Raw genomic sequence first — 24,186 nt, 5'->3', positions numbered from 1 at the left:
AAACTTTCCAAGTTGTTCAATGAGCCACTTGAGCTAGTATAGAGTTGACTAGACTAAGCCTTTTGGAATGTGAAGATCAAGCCATAATTCCATTCCAGAGGACACTCCCTCTGAATTAAAAATTAAAGAAAAGTAGAAAAGTCTAGATCTAATTTGTGCAGTTAATAAATGCTAGTAACAGTGGGAAATGCAATCTGCATTATGATTCTTTGAGATACAGTTGTCTAAAGTAGTCGTGTTAAGTATTTTGTTTCAGGAGTGTTTTATGCTTTACAGATGAGGTTATTTAGTTGTGGAAGGTATTTTTTTAAAGCTATATAATTCTAGATCATACATTTTTGTTCTGTCATACACATTCTGAAAAGATCCATTATTAGATTTCCTACTGTTTACTAGTGCCTCATGGAAGATACCTTGTAAGGGAAGACTGAGATAGAAGATGTCTTTTGAATTAAAGGTATAGATGAATGGCTGGTCAGACTTCCAGTCATTATTAATGCCAAAGATTTAGATTTGATTGTTTGTTCTTTCTGCTTGGACCAGCAAGAAGTGGCATTGCTGTTGGAATTGGTTATTAGCCCTGTATTGGTTATTAATCTTTCCATAGGTTCCCCTTTCATTAATTAGGAAATTAAATAGTGTAGCTGTTGGGCTTTTATTGTTTTTCAATCTCATTATACAGAAAGTACCTGCAAGTAGCAGTACTGAGGCTTAAACCTGGCCTCACCATCATGTTCTCTCCCAGCCCCCCAAATGCTGATGCTTTACCACTGGAGCCATACCTCCTCTTTGGGCTTTTTTTTTTTTTTTTTTTTTGGGTCCAATCGTGGGACCTGAACTCTGGGCCTGGGTGCTGTCCCTCAGCTCTTCAGCTCAAGGCTAGTGCTCTACCACTTGAGCCACAGCGCCACTTCTGACTTTTTTTTTTTTTTTTTTGCTTATGTGGTGCTGAGGAATCGAACCCAGGGCGTCATGCATGCAAGGCAAGGACTCTACCACTGAGCCACCTTACCAACCCCTGGGCTTTTTTTTTTTTTTTTTTTAAATTTTCCTTCCAGTTAATTGGACATCAGAGTTTCTCAAATTTGTCTGCTGGAGCTGCCTTTGACCTCAGCCTCCTGAGCAGCAGGATTATATGTGTGAGCCATTGGCACCTGGCTTTTGAACAAAGTAGTAAGGCCCTGAAACCAAGAGTTTTTGGTGTTGGACCATTGTAGCGATTTTTTTTTTTTTTTTTTTTTGATGGTACTGAGGTTTGAATTGAGAGCTCTTCTCTTGCATAGCAGGCACTTTACTGCTTGAGCCATACCTCCAGCCCTGTTTTTGCTTTGGTTAGTTTTGAGATTAGGACCTCATATTTTTCCAGGCTGACCTGGACCCTCAATCCTTTTATTTATCCTTTGTACCATAGCTGAGATGACAGGCACTTGCCAGTGTGGAAGCTTTTTTTTTTTTTTTTGAGATGGGTATCTTGTGAACTCTTTCATCTAGGTTGACCTGGAGGCGTGACCCTCATGATCTTTTGTTCTGTAATCCTAGCTACTCAGGAGGTTAAGACCTGAAGAACTGTGGTACGAAGCCAGCTAGAGCAGAAAAGTTGAAGAGACTCCATTTTCAATTAACCAGCAAAAAGCCAATCTGGTGGTATACTGCTCAAGCTATGTGATTTAAAGGCTCCTGATTTTAAGCTTATACCAGCAAAAAAAAAAAAAAAAAAAAGAGAGAGAATGTGGGAGAGGAAAAGGAAAGTTTGAAAGAGCAGGGAATGCAAGGATGGCAGTTAGGACACAAAGTTAAAGACTGGTTAAAAAAAATCATTCTTGTAGATAGTAATGTATGGTTAAAAGTGTTCTGAGTTAAAGTCTCCTCTATAATTACACAAAGACCATAAATCATTGGGTGTATAGATTAGCAGGTAGTCTATGATGTCAGGATAGTATTGTCCTTTGCACTTCTAATACCTAACTTGATTTCACTGGTGTTACAACAGCATGCCCAGTGTTGAATGTGTACATAGCTAATGCCAGATAACTGTGGTATGATGGTACTTTTTAGTAATAGGCCAGTGTGTGGCCAGGTCACTGGGTATGAGAGAGGTTGGGATTTTACTGTAGGGCCTGTGTTAATGAAACCATTACTTCTAATGTGTTACTTAAAAACTTCTTATTATATTAACAATGATTGTCTTATCTATGTGGGAGTAGCATTTAAGGATTAAGTCCTTAAACCTCGGCTCTTGAGATTCAGTTTATTAGGGAACAGTAGTCAAATCAGAAGTGTGATATTCCCCTTTTGTTCTCTTCTCCCTTTGCCTCATCAGTGGGTGCTTTTTAAGGTAGAGCTCGTAGATCTAGGATTTCTCATATGCTTGAATGGTAGATTGTATTGGAAGACACTTTTTAAAGGATTAGTCCTGGGAGCCAGCCCCTGTCACTGTATTTTTCCCCAGGATAAGTGGGGAACTTAGAGACCCCAATCTCACAGGTCTGTATTGTTCCTCTACTCCATTTGTGGAGAGTAGGTTCCTTTATCTTCCTTTCTGACAAGACGCTTAATCCTAGTCTAGGCCACATGTAAAGACAAAGAACAGTGAATAGTTGGCTAATTCTTTGTCATTTATTACCAGGTTCTGTGTCCATATTTGTTCAATGTGGGACTGTAATTTTTGTGTTTTTCTCATAGACACATTCTCCTTGAGACAATCCATTATTGCTTAATGTTTTCCCAGCATTAGTATATAGTTATATTTCAAGTGGTTTAAAGTTCTGATGGATAAATTAGTAATATAAATCACAAGTAGTACAGTCAATGTTCAGAGCACATCTGGAGGGCAAGTACATTATAGTATAATTTTATCTCATTGTACCAGCAGTATTATTTATCATTGTAGAGAGACTTACCATTGAATTTTTCTGTTTTGTTTTTCTACTTTGTTTTTTTCTCTCTAAGAAGAGCAAGCTTTATTTATTTTTGTCCATCATGGGGCTTGAACTCTGGGTTTGGGGGCTGTCCCTGAGTTCTTCACTCAAGGCGAGTGCTCTATCACTTGAACCACAGCACCGCTTCTGGTGGTTTATTGGAGATAAGCGTCTTATGGACTTTCCTGCCTGGGCTGGTTTTGAACTGTGATCTTCAGATCTCATCCTCCTGACTAGCTAGGATTATAGGCAGGAGCCACTGGCGCCTGGCTTGTAAATACTTCTAAAGTAACTAAAGCTTTAAAAATCTGTTCAGTATCTCAGTGATGTATCTATCCATTTCATCATCTGTTTATTCTCCCTTTTCCCATCCACCCAAGTAGTTAATGTTGTCCATGAGATATGCTAGTTTCTATGTTATAGTCTCTTTTGTGGTACTTGCATGCCCAAGAGCTATGTGTCCTTTAGAGCTCCTGTGAACACAAAGATGTCTAATGTTCTTGCAAATATGTTATTATTACAATTGAGATTGATTTTGAACTTGGTCGTATAAAAAAGTAGGGGCTTGTTGCTGTTTATGTAATCACTGTTTGAAAATGAAGAACCTCTTGGTTGATAAAAGTAGACTTGTAGTAGACATGGTTGGTTATATGTCCTTTGAGTAGTTGGTAGGATGTAGTTCCCTTATGGCTTTAGGCTTAGACCAAGATCCTTGTGAATGTGTCTCTATTCTGCTATTTTTCTGCTACTCTTAAGTATTAAGTGAGAAGTCAATGCTTGGATTGTAGAATCTTTCCAGGTCTGTAGTGATGCTACTGAAATGCTCTTCTAGTAGGGGTGACTTGAAACAACAACAACAACAGCAACAACAACTCTCAGTGGATTTCTCAAGCTAATGTTGCATAGAGAACATTTTTCCATGTGTCAGTTTCTTCAGCTCTTTCCATAGAGTAGTTTCCAAATCTATGTGTGAGCTTTTTTGGGGAAAGGATTTCACCTCTAATCTTCAAAATCCATTTTGAGATATGAGTAAATCCACATAATTACTTTTGAGAACTCTTGTTCTGAAAACATTGCTATCAATGCTCACAATATCTTGGGGGAACTTTTGCATTTATCTTCAGTGACTGCAGACCAGTCATCTTTTGGGTAGGAAGTGACTAGTATTTATTTAGACACAAGATTAAAAGGAAAAAAATGGGTGATTCTCAAGCTGAAAAATAAAGTCTCTACTATGGTAACTGGAGACAAGGAAAAGAGCCAACAGTGTATCAGGGGATGTGCATCTTAAACCTGTGTGACCTTGGTTTCCTCGTGCCTGAAGGATTGGTGTGTGAAATTAAAGACGTTCAGTGTCTGGTTTATAGTTGGCTTTCACTTAATTTTAATTCCTTCTTTTTTTGTGGGGGGGGGGTCAAGCCACTTCATTGAGGCCCGGAGGCTGGGAGGGGTTGAAAATGCAATGCAGAGCACACACTGGTGTCCTCAATGGGGAGGGCCCTTCCCGGATCCGTAGTCTCGAAAGAAAAAAGCTTAATTCCTTCTTATTGTTATAAATGTCTGTCTGAAGACAATTTTGAAGACTTCCAATTCTTTTTTGAGTAATAATGACTGTTTCTAGGATAACTTCCACGAGATGACTTCTTTAAAACACAGCATATAATTGAGCATATTTTATTAAAAAAGAAGAAAAAAAAGTATAATTCTGAGCAAAACAACTTTGTAGAAAGGCTTTAAGTTCAAAGAATATGCTGGCATTTAGCCTTAGGTACAGCCAAACTAGCTAAAAAGAAAACCAGTGTTAGGTTTAAATTGAGGTGTAATATGATCATGACAAACCACTTAGGAATCTCTGGGTCTCATTTTCCTGTCTGTTCAATTAGAAGGATAGACTTGATCTATTAGAATACAAACCTAGTTGGTTTGAATGACTGAATCCTAAAATAGTACTAATTGTTTGGGCATGGCTGGTGATTTCTATTCAGAGGGGGTCTGCCATAGTGATAGCATGGGTTCCATATTCATCTTTTCATACTTTTATCCAGTAAAGCTATTACTTAAAAAATTTATGTGGCTTAGTAACACATTCATATGAGTACTTGTGCATATACTACAAATGAAAATTCCTTGTTATAGATGTTATGATCAAGAATTATTGGTTATATATCCTGCTTCTGTTCCTTAATTCACTAATTTGTGTGAAAGTTATAAAGCATAAAGAATGCTTTAATGAAATAGAAAATGTGGTGATATGGTGGGAAAAAAGCTCCTTTGGCTTTTCTTTTAAATGTCATTCAAGGTATAAATTTTGTTCTTAGATTTGAAAACAGTGAGATTGAAGAATAATGGAAGTAATTCTCTTGTTAAGACTGCATTGGAACTAGTTCTCAGTTTAAAAGAAATGTGTTTAGTGTTCTTGGCATATGTGAGAATTTGTATTAAATAGATAATCAAGACTTTATAAAAAGTAAATCATTAGTACTTTGTACTAACTGAAGTATTTGCTTAGTTCAGGATTATTGAAAGAAATAGTTTTTAAATTAACATATATACACATACATATATATGTATATGTGTATGTATACCAAAGTCAAATTGGACTTTGTGATTTTGGGAATAATCTTATGATAAGAAGAAAAGCACATTTTCAATTGTATTCCTATTATAAGAATCTTGTCAATGCCAATACCAGAACAAAGATAAAATTTATATGTTTTAGTTTTTTTCTATTGAGATTGGAGAATTCTCTCTCTGTCTCTCTTTGTCTTTCTCTCTCTCTCTGTCTCTTTCTCTTTTGGTTGGTTATAGGGCTTGAACTCAGGGCCTGGATGCTCAAGGTTAGTGCTCTACCACTTTGGGCCATAGCTCCACTTCCAGGTTTTGAGTGGTTGATAGGAGATAAGAGTCTCTCACAGGAACTTTTTCTGCTCCATCTGGTTTTGAACTGCGATCATCAGATATCAGCCTCCCAAGTAGCTAGGATTACAGGCGTGAGTCACCAGTGTCCTGCTAAGAACTCTTTATTTGGTTCTAGATACTGCTCTCATATAAATATTTCATATAGATAGTATACATTTAGATATTTAGATGAATAAGATCTTACTTAGTATTTAGGTGTTCATCAGTGAGAATTAAATCCAGTTAGGCAATGAGGATGTTTGTTGAATATTACTTACATTTTCATGGCAAGTTTGTCTAGCCATTGATGACAGAAGGAGAGGAACATGTTGGATTGCTTTTTGAAAAAATTAAGGCATGAAAAGTCTGTGAGACTCTTATCTCCAATTAACCAACAGAAAAACTGGAAGTGGTGTTGTGGCTCAAGGGGTTAGAGTATTAGCTTTGAGCTGAAGAACTGAGGGACAGTGCCCAGGCTGAGTTCAAGCTCCACGACCGACAAAAAATAAAACAAAACAAAAACAGTAAGTAACAAAGAGAAAAACCTGTTTCCATTTCCTTGAGTTTATTTTGATAAATATTATTTTATATGATCAGATGCACATTGTGCCTTTGTGTTCTTATTCTAAGATTATTCTCCTTTGGTCCCACTGTGTGGTTACATTGTAGGACAGATTTATTTTTCAACTATAACGTCACTTAATTACCAGAAATGTCTTAATATTATCAAATATGTGGTGTTTTTATATAGAAATTCAGTAGAGTATATTTTGCATATTGTGTATTGTCTTTGTATCAAGAATCTTGATTAACTTTTCCTTATCACTATGATCTTTTTTTAATTACACAAAATAATGGGTTTTGTTGTGGTATTTTCATGTATGGATATACACAACTTGCCTTTTAGTACTAATAACTTATAGAGGCTTTTGGGGGTTTCTTTTAGGTCCAAGACTGAGACTTGAACACAATACCTGCCACTTTTGCTCATTGGCTAGTGCTCTACCGACTGAGCCATACCTCCAACCCCTTAAAGTGTTGGTTATTCCTCCTCCTCTTTTCCTCCCTCTCTTCTTCCTTTATTTCCTCCCTCCTACTCCTCCTCCCTCTTCCCTCTTCTTCCGTGTTTTTAACTTTTTTGCTTTTGGGGTTTCTATTTACACAATCATGTATTCTTGATTTTTATCTTTTAGAATTCTTGTTATTTCTTTTTCACAGAACTGATTTGCTTGCCTTGTATAGCACTGAATAGATGTGTAGACATAACAATGGTTATGTTTATCTAGTTTCTGATTTGAGACAAAGCTCTGAGCTTTACACTATTACGTTCGATGTTCACTTTTGGCTTTGCTTACTATTATTATTATTATGAATATTATTTTTGTTAGTTGTGGGGCTAGAACTCTGGGCTTGGGCGCTGTCCCTCAGCTCTTCAGCACAAGGCTAAGACTACCACTTGAGCATTAGCACCACTTCTGGTTTTCTAGTGGTTTATTGGAGATAAGAGTCTCACGGACTTTCTTGCCTGGGCTGGCTTTGAACCACCATCCTGAGATCTCAGCCTCCTGAATAGCTAGGATTAAAGGTGTGAGCCACCAGTGCCTGACTTGCTTATTATTTTTTGTACAGCATTCTTAATTAAGGAGTAATAAATTGAGTGTTAAATCAACTTTCAATTATCAGAATAAACCCAACTTTGTTGAGTTTATTTTAGTTTGCTGAATTTTATTTGTATTCCTGGTATTTATGCTTATGCATGATGCTACTCTGAATTTTTAAAAACTAATGCCCTTGTTGAGTTTTAGCATCAGAACTATGCAGATCTCCTCAGGTGAATTGATGGGTATTGCTTTTCTTCTGTCCTTTGCTGTCATGTTTAGGGTTGATTTATGTTGTTGTGCTTTGTATTGTGGTGTGGTTCAGGTCTGTAATCCCAGCTACTTGAAGGCAAAGATTAGGAGTATCATAGTTTAGGGACATCTCTGGAAAGGCAAGATTTCCCTCTTAAACAAAAATGGGAGAAGGGGAGGAAGGCTGGTGGAGATGGGGTGGTAAGTCCCTGCCATTCCAGCTACAAGAGAAGTTTAAAAAAGATGTGGGCTAAGTTAGCCAGAGCAAATGCTTGAGGCCATATCTCAAAAATAACCAAAGCAGAAAAGGGCTGGGAATGTGGCACAAATGGAAAGCACCTGCCTCCCAGGCTTGAGTGAAACACATACACACACTTAAATGTGATTCATCATAATTCCTTTTAAAAATTGCTTATAACATCACCTGGACTCGAAATTGTCCTCATTTCCAAACAGGCTTTAAATTATGGATTTTTTTTCCCTCATTGTAGGATTGATTTTCTGTTCTTGTAAATTTTGTAATTCTTTTACCCTAGATGTTTTCATTTGAATTTATTGGCATGATATTGCTCATAATAGTGTCTGTGTAAACTTAAATGTCTTACAAATAGAGTATTTGATGTTTAATTTCCAACTTCATAAATGTTGATAAATGATTATTGCTATTGGTGTCTGTGACATTATATCCAAGTAATTAGAAGATGAGGATAAAAAATATTTCTGTTACTTCTGTAGGCTTTTTCTTGCCCTCTCCTACTCAAAGACCCCTATCTAGTGAAACCATTGTTTTGATTTTCGTCAACACAGATTGTTTTGCCTATTTTAAACATCATATGCCTGGAATCATAAGCATTTCTTTATGTTTGTTTTCTTTTGCTCAGCATTTCTCTATATGATTCTTTGTTTTTTTTTTTTTGTAGTAACAGTTTTTAATTTGATTTTGTAAATACAGAGCATTTATGTTTTGAGTCTCTTTCGAGTAGACTTTAAAGGTTGTCTTTGTTAGAAGTAACATGAATAGTGCTGTGAATATTTTGTTTTATATATAAACATATATATGTATATTTATCAGCAGAACAGTCGGTCGCTCCATTTCTTATGGATGTGCACAGAGGAAGGAATTGTTGTATAGTTAGCTTTTGCCATATTAGTCATACTAGCCTACTTTCTCAGTACCAGTGTTTTGGTATTCCAGGATCTTACATCTTTGTGAACAATTGTTTTCAGTCTTTTCTAAATTATATCAGGATGTCATTGTAGTGTTTTGTTTTATTTTTTGGTTCTAGAATTTGAACACAGGGCCTCATACATGCTAGGAAGATGTTGTAGTATCATTGAATTACACCAACATGTGATTTTTAATTTGAGTGGTATAATGTCTGTTGATATAGAGCCCTTTGCCATTTTGAGCACATAACAAATTGGTGTTTTTTAATATGTTTCATCCTATATTTTCACATGTAGAATGTACTTTGGTCATATTCACATCCATTATTACCCTTTCTCTTTTCCCTCCCCCACACTGGTCCCACTCTTCTTCCCAAATAGTCCTCTTCCTACTTTCATGTCCATTTTATTTTATTCTTCTTTGTTTAATCATGAAATGTTCTAGCAAGATTTTAGACTCTAGTGGAAGTTTGCAAAGATTGAATAAAACTATTATTTTATGACCAATGTGCCAGTCTTCTAGATTACCACAGATTTTTTGTGAATTTTATTATTCAGGTGTCAATCATCCATTTTCTGAATTTTCTAAATTACTTTTTAGAGCACTCCTGTTATTAACCTTTCATGTTAGCTCACTTATACTTACAGGCTTTAATCCCTTTAACTAGTAGAGTAATAAATTGAACAAGTAACATTGTATTAAGTCAATAGTAGCTATGATTATTGAGTGGAAAGAATAAAAGGAAGTTTTCTATTTGAAGATAATTTTAAAGTCAAGGGTAGATTTTAATATCAATAGTAGAGTAATAATGTGAATCATTTAATCATAAGCAGGTTGGAGTGATGAAAAGCTTCTTAAATTTGCAGTTCATCAAAAAATAGCTTACTTTAAAAATTGTTTCCCATAAATAAGTTGGACTGTGTGCTTGTACCTTGCTAGCTGCTATTACCAAGCACAAGAGTCCCTTTGTGAGATGTGAGAGTTTTGTTTTGTGGATATTCCCATGAGGCTATATGAGGAAATTCTGAAATAAAGGACCAGATTAACTTAAAAAAAAAAAACAAAAAAACAAAAAAACCCAAACTACTTGGCCTACTTGGAAGAAAATAAACAACTACAGGCTACAGTTTTTGCTTTTCTGGAATGCCAAATTTTAGCTCCGAGCAAATTCTTCAGCAGAGCAATAAACCTTTGAAAATTGCTTTATAATGGAAATGCTGACAGACCATTAACTATAGTGGTGCAAATGCACTGCTCTGACATACATAAGGTTGTCCCAAGTTGCTAAATACTGTGTTGGGCAGTGTACATTCTGTGGAAGCTTATATGTGTGTATATACAGTTCATCATGTTATGCCACCTAATTATTAATGGGGAAGCTCAAACATACCACCTTTGACATGCAGGAGAAGTATCATTTTAGAAGGAAAGAGTAGTTTAAGCTCTGCTGATGCTGATAGCTCATTTTATATTTGCCACATTGGAAAAGGCCCAGGGTAAATTTAACATGATGCATTTAATCACCATTCCAATTACAGTGCCACTGAAGCAGATCAATGTTTTCTTACTACCAATTCATTGGAACTTCTAGGTCATAAAGTATCATTATTAGGCATATTGGAAAGTCTCAGCCCAATGGAAATGTGGATTTTGGGATTTTCCAATTGCTATGAAATAGTAATGGAGGCTGTCTGGATGTACATTTTCTCTATGTAAAATGAAAACTGAAACTTAAAGGGATTTATATGCCCTAGGGAAGGAAGTAGCATAAGGTTCACACTTAAAAGTAAAATAAAGACAATGATGAAAAGGGATGGATACTTCTACAGTACCCCACTTAATGATGGATATCCTTGCTAATAATAAGTGTTGTGAGGGTATATCTTATTCTTAGCTGTACTCATGGAATCTAGCAGAAGACCTGGCACATAATAGGTTAGTATTGGAATTTACTGATTTGCTTTTGCTTATTTGCTAGAAAACTATTTGAGATTGATTGTGTGAGATTCATACTATCTGTGTGTTGTAGTCTGTGTAGCTGATTTTACTCTAGAGATTATTAAAGGCAGTGTAAATATAGTATGCAGAATATACCATGAATTAATGTAAAGACTCAAGTATGTTTTGACTGTAATCATGAAATATAAGTATACAGTAAATGGTTTGACACTAATTGAACTGGACTTACCTGTTCTATTGATTCGGCTCATTTTCTCATGTGGTTGCCACCTACCTCAGCTCTTAAGAAAGCTTATGACTTTGAACATTGAACACAGAGGTTTTGAATCACTAGGTGTGTGGTGGGGCCTTGGAATCTATTTAAAAAAATAGAGTGCTATGTATAGCTAGTTTCTTTCCTTCCCAGCTGTTGTGATTTACTTTGAAATGAGTGGTGACAATTACCTTGGATGCTAGAGTTGCTTAGAAATGATAACAGCACAATAATTAATAAGTAATGTGCTTTCCTTGTGGATGGAAAGTAATGCTACCATACCACGTTTTATCTATTTAGCTGGAAAGGTACTCTTAGGACCATGGGGAAGAATATGCTTTTTCATATGTAGCATTGCTATGGGGTTGTATTGCTGGAAGATACATTAGAAATAATTTTGTTTATTCCCTTCCATTTTGAAAAATGTTAGGATTTGAGTCCCCGCTGTACCTCTTATTAAGTTACCTTGTTTTTCTGAGCTTCCTTTTCTTCTATGAAAATAGGGTTTGTAATACCTACCTACCTTACAGGTTTTCAAGGATTAACTAAAGTATATAAAAAGTGCCTTGCTTCTGTCTTGCTTGTAACAGTGTAGCAAATGTTCAGTAAATATCATGAAACCTATAACATGATCACTGTATATATAAGTGCCAAAATAAATAGGAAAATATTATAATTAGACTCAAGCTTAAAATGCTTCACTCTAACAGGCAGTGTTTTTTTTTTAATTGTTGTGAAGCACATACGTAATATAACCTTCCAACCATTTTAAAGGAAACAACTGAGTGGCATTTAGTACAATCACAATTTTATGCAACCACTACCACTGTCTTTAAGTCGAGAACATTTTTCATTACCTTTGTAAACAAAAACTATCTTACTAGAGCAATTACATTTTTTTTTTTTGCCCCTAGGAACTTCTAATCTGCCTTCCTTCTCTATAGATTTGCCTATTTTGTATCTTTCAGTCTCTAGCATAACAAAAAAAGTGAAAGTAATAATTATGATTCTATGCATTGTGCTTGTTGTGTTAGCATGCTGTGTAGAATATTGATCCATACTCCTCTTGTCCACCTCCCCTCCCCCCTACCACGTGTCTTGGCTATGTGGGGATTCTATGGTCATCATTTGCAGACCTTCGATTGTTGTCTGCAGTGGCTGTTTTATATTACACTAACAAAGCATGTCCTGACCAAAACTTATTTTTTCTTCTTTTATTTAGTTATTTTTTCTTTGCTTGTTTTTGATTATAGCTGTCCTACAAAGTGTGACTTTTCATTGTGATTTTGGTTTCCATCTTCCTTTTCCAGTGTAGGTAGTATCCAAAGCTTATTATGGATTGTATTTTATTGTTAACTTCTCTTACTCTTTTCATGAAGAATATTAGTTCTCTTTTTTTCCCTGTTAATAGGGTTTGGAAAAGCATAGATCAGTTAACCTACATTTTGGATTTACATTGCTTTCTCGTGAATTGTTCAAACATATTTGGCAGGGATACTGAGCATTAAGGTGAGGCAATATAGTTTCACTGTTCTAGTGATTAAGAAGTGAGTTAAAGTGTAGAATCATAAAAACATGTTATGTACTTTATTTTAGTTTAAAATGTACACTAGATTGAATTGTGGTGACCATAATGTTAGGCTGCGTCCTTATTTTTGTAGTAAATTTTGTTACTTTAGAGTAAGTTGTTAATACTGTATTTTAATGATAGACCTTTTGGGTTGTGTTTGGCGAGTAAGTAGGTTAAACAAGATACTATATGGTACCTTGTTCTTCATTAGTCTTTCTCCTAATTGTTTCAATCATCCTTACTTGATATAGAACATTGGGGGCTACCTAAAATACTTTTCAAAAAGAGAATTACTTCTTTTTAAAAACACAAAGAGAATGCGTGTGTGTGTATGTGCATGCACACATGCACACGTATGTGCATCAATGCTATGGCTTAAACTGTACATGTGCAATGGAAATATAGAATGTAGGCTAACTGATCTATGATACAAGGATTCTCCCCCACCCCCATTTTAGCCTTGTAATTGTAGTGAATGACTAAAAATAGGAAATGGAAAATTTGAACTTTGAATTTTACTTGTCCATGACCAATGCTACCACCTTTCAACTCTGTCCAGTCTTCAGTATGGGTATGATATCTTCCTAACTTCCTCATGAACCCCTTGTGAATGGCTTAGAAGACTGTATTATGCAAAAATGTTTGAGATTCAAGCAAATAAAAGGTGCTGTTGAGATATTAACACCATTTTGTATGTCAATGACATCTGAACATTTTAAATTGTCTTTCATTTTTATATTCTGTTTTCTGCTGTGCTCTTCTCTGCTTAGTTGATGTTATGTTCATAATTGTTTCTTAACCTGAGTGCATGAAGCAAAATGTTGCATCATGTAGATGTCTTTTTGCTAGAATATTTCCCAGCTTCTTTTTTTTTTTTTTTTGTCGGTCATGGGGCTTGAACTCTGGGCCTGGGCGCTGTCCCTCAGCTCTTCAGCTCAAGGCAAGCGCTCTACCACTTGAGTTACAGCGCCACTTCTGGTTTTCTAGTGGTTTATTGGAGATAGGAGTCTCACGGTCTTTCCTGCCCGGGCTGGCTTTGAACCGCGATTCTCAGATCTCAGCCTCCTGAATAGCTAGGATTACAGGCGTGAGCCACCGGTGCCCGGCTTATTTCCCAGCTTCTTAAAAGTACATGGTATTTTTTTTTTTCTCAATCATATAGCTGTTCTTACTAGCCTGTTTATGTACCTTTATGGTTTGAACTTAGAACTCTCATTTTCTAGGCTTATGTTTTACTTTTTGACACAGAAAGGTCTGATTGTAAACATGGATAACTGAATGCCTCTGCCTGAAAGCCTGAATTATCTTAATAATGAAAGTAAATAAGTGCACACTTCACAAGATGAAGTGTGAATATTTGCTACTTGGGTAGGGCAAGTGCATATAGTATTCTTGAACAGTTTTGAATGTAACTGTCATTGCAAAGATAACAGGAAACAAAAGGGATTCTTTAAACACATTGTGAGCGCTTCATTTTTCCCCCCACCCTTTGGGTAATGGGGTTTGAACTTGGGGCTTGTGCTAGGCTGGTGCTGTCCCATTTTTGTCACACTTCTCCAGTCGCTCTTTTTGTTGTTTTGGAGATGGAGTCTAGTGAATTTTTCTGCCTGTGTTGCCTTTGAACCTTACTTAGTTCTACTGATCTCAGCCTCTGACTAGCTAGGGTTACAGGTCTTACCCACCAGCACCCAGCTCCATTTAATTATCTTAAACTTGGAGAAAAAACACTTGGACTTTCATAAATACAGTAGCTTCTTATGAGGAAGGCATCTTTTCTATCAAAATAGATTGCTTTCTGTCAATCTTGTGAGATTTGTTTTTCTAAAGAGTTCCTGTTTTGGCCAGGTGGTTTGCTGATTACATTTTAGTTATATGGTTTTAATTAAGTGAGAAGCTCCTTGAATTTTAGTTACATACTGTTAATTAAGCCATATCCTTTTGCAGATTGTGAACCTGAGCTCAGCCAGTTAGAGCAGAGAGGCACGGGGCCTGCTGGGTTAGGGGTTAAAAGAGACCTGCCTGCTTGCTCAGTGTGCTTGTTTGCTGGACTTTGCCTGATGGCCCACCCTTCTCTACAAGTAAATTTTGTCTTGCTGAGTTCCTTTTGAGTTGGGGTCCTTATTCCTGTGTAATACCCCAAGATCCTGAGCCAATTCTAACATTCTCAACTCCATGCAGAAGTAGTATGGCTGGCTAGAAGAAAAATAATGCTAGGAGTACCTTCTTACTACATTTCTTAAGTTGATTCTGTCCTGAGTTAAATTTAGATTTTTTTCTCTCATAAGTATTTGGGAAATATTTTTATTTTTATATTTCAGTGGTACTGAAGTTTGAACCTAGGGCTTTGAATGCATTTGCTAAGCTGCTTGAGCCATGACCCTAGCCCTTGTGCTTTTTGTTTTTTGTTTTTTTGAATAGTGTGTTACATTTATGCTGTGGGTGACCTGACCCTGAATCCTTGCACTGCTTACTGAGTAGTTAGGATTATTGGCCTGAGTCCCCATGCTTGGGTCTTTATTGTTTTTAGCCCTCTGAAGAATATTTTCATAATAAACCAGTAGCATTGCTTATTTAGTATAGATTTTTCTGATTTTTTTTGTGCCAAAATACTTGATTGATCTATAATTTACATAAAATGTTTAATCTTAAAATGTTAATCTGATAGTAACTTTTTTTATGTTATACTGAACAGTTTCATTACTCCAAAATGTGCCCTTCATTGGTACAGAATTCTGAAAACAATACCTTATAAAATAACTTGTATTTGATTTTTTTAAGGTAACTAGACAGCTGTTACTTTGACAACAAGAATAAATTTGAAGCATCAGTTTTACTTTAATATAGAATTTGAATTTTCCAAAGTGTTATATATGAAGAGACTTATGAATATGGCAATCTTTTATTTTCTAATGAAGAAAAAAGTGTTTTAGTGGATACCAGTGGCTTTTCCTGCTAACTCAGCTACATGGGAGATTGGGAGGATTGTGGTTCCAAACCAGCCTAGACAGAGAAGTCCATGGACTTCATTTCAACTGAAGGAGCTGGGTGTGGTGGCATGAGCCTGCCTAAACTAGGCATATGGTGGTGCATGCTGGGGTAGGGAGCAAGACCCTATCTGAAAAAAGTAGTGCAAAAAAACAGCTGGAGGCTTAAAGATGCTAACTTAAAACCTAAGTACTGCCAAAGGGGGGAAAAAGTATTTTGTTCAACATGAGTACAGAAGTCTTAATGGCTGTAATGAAATATCCCAACTTCATAAACATGTACTTCACATGCAGATTCGTGTGTATTTGTAAAAATAAAGTTATACAGAGATATATTTCTTCTTTGCTTTACTCTTCCTTCATTGCATGTGCATATCTAAGATCACAACATATGTAACATGTATGCATATATGTGTTTCTAATGGAAATATAAACTTGGGAATACTAGTTTTTCCATGCTTACTATGAATAAATTTATTCAAATTTATATATATATATCTCCATAGATACCAGTTTTTAATCTTCATTAAAACCATTTTAAAGTTGTTAGCATGGTATTTCAGAAGATAATGCACTTCTGCTTTCAGCTTCCAAGTTCTCTGAGATAAAGCATAGGTTTTAAGTCTGTAAATGGAAAAAATCTGAAGATGTTGCTGTCACTAGGAATTGTATCCATTCTTATACTAGGAGAGTTGCTTTCATTTTGATATTACTAATGCCATCATTTTGATATTATTCTTGGCATCCTAAGGTTTTTATTGTGTTGCTGCTTCTGGATGATATTCGTAGCCTTTCTTCAGTGGCAGTCACATCTTGTCATTAAGAGATTGAATGTGCCCTCATTGGTATAGAATTCTGAAAAAATATTTGAGTATCAAATCTGTGTAAAATTATATGTACTGTTCCCCATACCCAGAGAGATATCTTTGTTGTGGCACTTGACAAAGCATCTAAATACTAGTGTTGCTTGATGTTCTTCCAGACTTCAGTGTCTTGGCCTGATGATGAGAAGAACTTCACTGCTTTAGCCCTTGAAAGATGCTGTCTGGATACATGCTTCTGGGACCATGCCCTACAGACCTACTCTGTCTTCTTCTTTTATATCTCCAAATGTCATTTCCCAGGCCTGAGTACATGCCTGAATTTTTTGCTTCCAGTTTTTTTTTGAAGCCTTCCCCCTCCCCATCCTGTTCATATTCAGTATAAAATGATTAGTACTTAGCTCAAAAGTAGGATTTAATTGTAAAGCAACTCCTTTCAAAAAGATTTTAGGGAAGAAACTCTTAGGTTTGAGTATAAATGGTAATTTGGTTTCATGTACTGAGTATGTACATGGTGTGGTAGAGTTGATAAATTTCTTTATGTGGAAAATGACTTGGCATTTTTATTCAGTTCATTGTATGGTTCCCCTCCCCCCCTTCTACAAAGACTTTCACAATTGTTCTACTTTTGGCTAGGCTATGATGATTGTACCTCATTTTATTTATGATTGTTAAGATGATGCTAAAGTAGGATTTTAGAAATGTGTACAGGGTCAGAGGTGATATGATTGGCTTTATGGATCTTTGTATCTTTTAGTGCAAGGACTTAACCCATACAAGACCAGAGGCATGTACCATACTCTGCTTTCCTTGAAGTTTGGTATAAAATGTCAATACAATGCTAATCTCAATTCTAAGTTTTCACATTGAAATTAGTTTGAAATGTGAGCAGGATCCATAGTTCTACATTCTAGACACCAACTCCTTTATTTATAGATCTCTATTCCTTTGTAATATTTCCTTACAAAGAAAATTTGGCCGAATCATTTCAGTGATTAAGAGTGATGTGTAGCCATTCTGACAAGCTGGTTGCACTGCTGAAAAACCTCCTTTGTCATTGCCAGCTAGGATGTTGTCTGTTTGAACTGGCCTTTTCCTTGTTTGCCTGGGGTGAGCTGAAAGTGATGGTTTAGTAGAACTGTTTGCTGCTCCCTAGCTGTTGTAGAAATTTAGTATGCTTGGTAGTGGGCGAATTACTGGCTTTTAATTATCTAATCTTACCCTAAAGCAATTGGAATGATTTCTTAGTATGAAGGAGGTACTGTGGTTTTTCTTTCCCTTCATTTACTCTTTCTCCGGCCCCTTTGGCCTATCTTTTGTTTGCTTCCTCTTCTCTTTCCTCCATTTGCTGGGTTAAGGAGATTGAGTCAAGTGTGACTGGTTTCCTTTGATGGAAGAAGACAATTGGTTTATATTCTAGAATTTTTTTTTGACCCATCACTGACCTACAGAACTTAAGAAACCAGAAGATTACAAGAGGTTGGCATAATTACGTGCTGATACTGATTTTTCTTTTCTTTTTATTATTCTTAAATTTTACTTGGATCTTAGGTTCTTCCTTTACTGTTGGAGATGTAAGGAAGACTGCTTTGTAAGGAACATTGATAGTTGACAGAATTATTTCTTTAACTTTCTATCTTTGTATTAAAGCTTTTTGTTTTTGTAGTCGTGCTGTGTATGTATTTCTTTGGGCAGAGATTGAGAGAAATCTTGAGTATGGGTTGGGAAAAAATTATAAAAGATCTTTCTAGACTTATGAGAAGTTAAACTTACTGCTACCTGAGCTGTTGCTCACAATAAATAATAAATTCACTCACTGTGAATTACTTTGAAGGATAATTCTACTTATTTATTTATTTATTTATTTATTTATTTATTTATTTATTTATTTATTTATTTATTTATTTATGCCAGTCCTGGGGCTCAAACTCAGGGACTGGGCACTGTCGCTGAACTTCTTTTGCTCAAGGTTAGCACTCTACCACATGAGCTGCAGTACCGCTTCCGACTTTTTCTGTTTATGTGGTACTGAGGAACCCAGGCTTTTGTGCATGCTAGGCAGGCACTCTACCACGGAGCCACATTCCAGCTCTGTTAATGTATCTTCTTAAGTTAAAAATTCCTTTTTAAAATTACTGGTACCAATAAACCACAATTTTCCAGGTGATACCAGATCTAATCAAAGGAAAAGATCATGAATTTAGAGAGTGGGGGCTGGAGGGTATGGCTCAAGTGATAGAGTACCTTCCTTGCACCTGAGACCCTGAGTTTAATCTCAGTACTGGTCTCTGTTTAAAAAAAGACATAGAGAAAGATATAATGAAGATTGAGACTTTGGTCCTCCAGATAAAGGTAGTCTTGACAGTGGTGGAAGGGCCAGTGAAAGTGACTGAAAGGGAATAGTGAGACTGAAGGAAAACCAGGAGAGTAGAGGATAAATATGAGCTAGGAACCTGAGTGACAAGTAAAAGAAAATGTTTCAGAAATGTTGGGACTCCTCCCTCCCTCCCTCCTTCTCTCCCTCTCACCTTCCCAACTCATAAGGTCCTGCTTCACTCTCCCAAGTGCTGGGATTTAGACGCTTATACTGCTATACTATGCGCTGAGGCTTTCTCTAATGGTAAAATTTAAGAAAGAGGGCAGAGAAAAGTTGGTTTATTGTCTTTGTAGGGGCAACTCTTGATCAAAGGCTTAGGTATTGGAAAGGGAAGTTTTTGATAAATAGGCGCTTGCTCAGCATGGTTTATTCTAGTAAGTTTTTAGAAAAACATTTAAGAATGAGTCTATCTTATAGAGGATCAGTAAAGGAAATAGCAGGGAGATAAACTTACCAGACAGGTCATTATTGATTGCCTATCGTAGACTCTGGATTAATGAGTGGTGCCAGGTGTTGGTCTGTGACTGACTGAAGGATTAGCTTTAGAGCTAACTCAGACCCAGGGTCAGCTTTATAATTTTTGAGCTGTTCAGGGGTCAGATGGGAATGAGACTGGATGTCTTTGATCGCCACCCCTGATTTAGGAATACCTTAGAGGAAATGGGGGAGTATTCATTACTGTTGCCAGTTACAGGGTGGTTCCTGGTTACAGAAATGCTCATTTTTAAAATTCATTTTAGAAGCAAAGCAGTACAGTAATACCAAGAGATCCTGGGAAGATTAATAAAATACATTAAATGCTTATTCAAGTTAGTGTTCAGTGACTTCTCACTATTCACAGATGAAAGGACTTGGAAACTAATTTGGGAACATCTGAAGAAAGAATTTTAAACAACAAGGCCATAATGTGATTAGGATCTGAAATAGGACTAGAGTGATGGGAAAGAAGAGGCAGTGAAAGTTGGAATGATGTTAGGAAAATTATGAATATGAGAAGGAACTTTTATACTTATAGGAATGAAGTTTTTGTTTACAGTGATATATTTGTTGTATATGATCCAGTGTAAATGGGAAGAATGTGCTAATCATTTGAGATAAATTGGCTCCTGTTCTATTTCCTGGATATATTTCGGTATTCCTAAACCTACTGCTTCTTGAACTGTTGATCACAGTAAAGCATTTGCTTATTCAAAATAATAATAACACACAAACTACTTTTTTTTTTTTTTGAGGGGATGGGCAGTTGATTCAGGATTTGTTATTAGTTTACCAGTTTAGTTGTCTGGCCATGTAATTCTTTGTCTGTGTTTCAGATATATTACTTTTTTTGAGTGATACAGATTTTTTTTTTTTTTTGGTTGGTTGTGGAACTTGACCTCTGGGCTTGGGCGCTGTCCTTGCACTCTTCAGCTCAAGGCCAGCACTCTACCGCTTAAGCCACAGTGCCACTTCCGGTTTTCTAGTGGTTTATTGGAGATAAGAGCCTCATGGACTAACTGTCGGGGCTGGCTTTGAACCGCAATCCTTAGATCTCAGCCTCCTGAGTAGCCAGGATTACAGGCGTGAGCCACTGGTATCCGGCCAGAATTTTTTTGTATTCATTCTTTTTTTTTTTTTTAATTGTCAAGGTGATGTACAGAGAGGGGTTACAGTTACATAAGTAAGGTAGTGAGTACATTTCTTGAACTTGTTTTCCCCTCCCTCATTTTTCTCCCACTTCCCCCCCCCCAAGATATAGAGATCATTTCCAACATATTGTCTTGTATCGCTGTTGCATTGGTTCCACCTTTGACCTTTGTCTCACCATTTTGTTGTTCCCCTTCCCTAATTCAGATAAATGTGATACAGAATTTTTAGCTCTTTCTTTCTTTCTTCCACTCTAGGTCCAGCAAGACTATGAATCTCTGTTCCAAATGCTTTGCTGGTAAGTGCAGAAAATGATTTTTTTTAAAAAGGACTTATTTTTCTTCTTTCTATTGTTTTTAACACTAAATTATTTGACCCTCTTTATATTTATGCATGGAATTCTTATTTTCTTGGCATGTAAAAGCAGTTTGTCTTCAAGGTTCTTCATGTATTTTCCTAGGACTGTTGAAACAGTCTTCCCTGAGTGGAAGTTAAATTTCATGTGTATGTACTTGCACGAAATGCTTTCTTCAGTTTTTTTGTTGGTATACAGAGGGATTATTAAAATGAGGCATTTCTAATTGGGTGATACATATTCATCTCTTATCTGAGTTGAATGGTTAATGGTGAGTGTTGGCTTACCCATGAGAATACAACTGGAAGGATATATTCATGTTGGAGTCAGGAGTAGCATCAACCCCTTCTTATCACATCTCTCATTAAAATCACTGAGTAAGTCACTTAATCTCTTTGGGCCTTAGATTCATCACATGTAAAATGAATGGCTGATTGGTGCTTGATATTTGCCAAAGGTCTTTACTAGCCCCCCAGATGCTGATTGACCCCTTGAATTAAGACTGCTTTGTTAGGGGCTGGGAAGTTGGCTCAGTGGTAGAGCGTTTGCCTCACATGCATGAGGCCCTGGGTTTGATTCCTTAGCACCACATAAGCAGAAAAATAAAGCCAGAAGTGGCACTGTGGCTCTAATGGTAGGGTGCTAGCCTTGAGCTGAAAAGCTGAGGGACAGCGCCCAGGACCAGAGTACAGTACCACAACCGACCAAAAAAAAAAAAAAAAAGACTGCTTTGTGAAAGTGAAGCCTTCATTTTCAAAAAGCACTTTATTGTATGTACATATTTCATATAATAATCTAAATCTTTACTAATTAGGATATGTTTAATTTCCTTTTATTCATCTTGTCAAAGGCAAAAGTTATTAAAGTGATTAATTAAATTTTAATTCCTAATGTATTGGTATTATAGAGATGATTTTAATTAGTAATATATTGGCATAGTAGAGAAAAAAGTCTAACTTTTAACTGAACTCAACTTTGATTTGTACAGAGGTGACTGGGTCTTTTTTTTTTTTTTTTTTTTGTCGTTGGGGCTTGAACTTGGGGCCTGGGTGCTGTCCCTCAGCTCTTCAGCTCTTCAGCTCAAGGCGAGTGCTTGACCACTTGAGCCACAGCACCACTTCCAGTTTTCTGAGTGGTTTATAGTCTCTTGGACTTTCCTGCCCAGGCTGGCTTTGAACCCTGATCCTTAGATCTCAGCCTCCTGAGTAGCTAGGGTTACAGGTGTGAGCCACGCCCGGCAGGTGACTGGGTCTTTTAAAGGAAGAATAAGGAAATAGAGAGGGGACTGAAAAGAGTCAGATGAGTGAAATAGTTACAAAAGGAAAAAAATTAGAAAGTGAGAGCTACAGAGATAAGGCAATGATCAGAGTTAAGATATAGATCCTGGGATAAAGGGTTAAAATAGGACAAAATTCCCCTCTTTCTTAGTTACAATTTAAAGGAATGGCTTTCAGGTACTTGAGAAAGATACTTCCAAGTTGTGGGGAAGACATGTATGTTTTGAAGGGAACAGAGGATGAATTAGAAATTGTTAGGGTTTTCAACAAGTGTTATAAGAGAAGGATTAGACCTAAGTGTTCTCTAGAACAAATATTAAGTTATTTTGACAGCCTTGAGTTTGAAGAGTAAGACATGTTGGAGTCATATTGTGGATTCAGTCTAGCTGTTAAAAAATAGGGTATTGCTTTTATTCTTTTTCTTTTCATGGATCAGAGGTTTTGAACTCAGGGCCTTGTGCTTGATTTGTTAGTTTGGCTGGTACTCTGCCAGGTGAGCCAGCTCTGCAAATGAATGCTGATTATTTCAGAGACTTTTCTGCCTGGTCTAGCTTCTAATCACAATCTCTGGATATCAGCCTCCTAAGTAGGATTACAGGCATCAGCTACTGGCACCCAGCTTAAAGTAAACCTTGATTCTTGTTTTTTTCTGTTTCCTTGTGAAAATTTCTGATACTTTTCCTGGTGGTAACCCCCTTGAACTTAATTTATTGTCTACATTGAGGTGGTAAGTAAAAATATGTTATTTTCTGGCTACTATGTATAACTAATAAGTGTTCTTTACTGCTACAATTTTTTTAAATCACTTAAAAGCCTCCATGCTTGGTTGATCCTAACAATGGGAAATAGACCTAACTGTATGTTAACAATCTAGACTATTTTTAAACATTTCTTGATTTACTCTTAGACTGAATATTCGGTAGACAAAATATCCTTTTTTCTTCTCAAGGCTGGTGCTCTGCCACTTGAGCCACATTAAACTTCTAGTTTTTTGCTTGTTAACTGGAGATTAGAGTCTTTTGGATTTGTCTGTTAGGGCTGACTTCAAACCTCAGTCCTCAGATCTCAGCCTCCTGAGTAGATTGGATTACAGGCATGAGCCATCAGTGCCTGACTTGAGAAGGAAAAAAAAGATCTTTCATATACAACTTTGAATTCCTTCCTTCCTTCCTTCCTTCCTTCCTTCCTTCCTTCCTTCCTTCCTTTCTTTCTTTCTTTCTTTCTTTCTTTCTTTCTTTCTTTCTTTCTTTCTTTCAGCTCAAAGCTAGCCCTTTACCACTTCCTGTTTAATTTGGGATAAGAGTCTCACGGCCTTTTCTGCCTCTGCTGGTTTAGAATCCATATCCTCTCAGCCTCCTGAGTAGCTAAGATTACAGGCGTAAGATTACAGGCTTACAACTTTGCATTTGAGACACATAAAAAACTTCTGGTTTGGAGAAAAATAGGAACATAAGCAAGAAATGCCAAAAAGTGGGATACTTAGAAGTGCAAAAGTTAATATTTGTGAGAAGAGATGAAAAGCATGCATATTTATGGCTCTAAAAATATAATTAGGTCCTCAAGTGAAGGTAATAGCTTTGGTAGCTGAGGTTTCTGCAGCTCTTTTTCCAAGTTCTTTTGTACAGTATCATCTCATTTGATCCTTGTATCAGTGATTTTCTATCTCCATTTTACAGATAAGGAAATGGCACAACAGACCATTGTCATGATCCCAAGCTTTTAAGTCACTTTTAAAGTCAAGAACTGAGATTGATTTTAGGTGTTTAGATTTCCATCCTAACCTTCTCTATTATTTGATGTTAGTAGTAATGAAAGTGGTAGATTTAGATGGGATTGTAGTGAATTCAGATGAAGTATATTTAGATTGGATTGGGTGCAAGGATCGGGCAGTATCACTGCTTTGGTTGTAGTGTAGGAGTATTTGCTTTTTCTGTCTGATTCAGTTGCCATTTGTCTCTAGATCTCCAGGGAACATCAGAGAAACAGTATAGAAAGTGGCACAGATTAGCTAATTTGGGATGAGGTATGCATGTGTGATGGGAGTATTTTTGTCTAACGAATATTCTATTTTGGTGGTGAGATTTTCATTTCTTAACATCTTTCTTGTTCTTGTTCATATAACTTTTAGCT

The 24,186-nt window shown here is 36.4% G+C and overlaps 1 protein-coding gene across 2 annotated transcripts in view; it reads left to right on the top strand.

Annotated features, from left to right (window-relative positions):
* Positions 1–24,186, top strand: part of Zfand3 (zinc finger AN1-type containing 3) — a 192,858-nt gene that overhangs the window by 27,636 nt on the left and 141,036 nt on the right. For both annotated transcript variants that reach the window (XM_070023847.1, XM_070023846.1), the window contains exon 2: positions 20,682–20,722. In XM_070023847.1, the coding sequence (XP_069879948.1) occupies positions 20,682–20,722 (41 nt within the window). The remainder of the gene's footprint in view (positions 1–20,681; positions 20,723–24,186) is intronic.

This window comes from Dipodomys merriami, unplaced genomic scaffold (assembly GCF_024711535.1).
Source record: "Dipodomys merriami isolate MVZ:Mamm:240054 unplaced genomic scaffold, mDipMer1.0.p SCAF_16, whole genome shotgun sequence".
Classification (NCBI taxonomy): Eukaryota; Metazoa; Chordata; class Mammalia; order Rodentia; family Heteromyidae; genus Dipodomys; species Dipodomys merriami.
The sequence above is the reverse complement of the archived record's forward strand: the minus strand, read 5'-3'. Positions and strand labels throughout refer to the sequence as shown.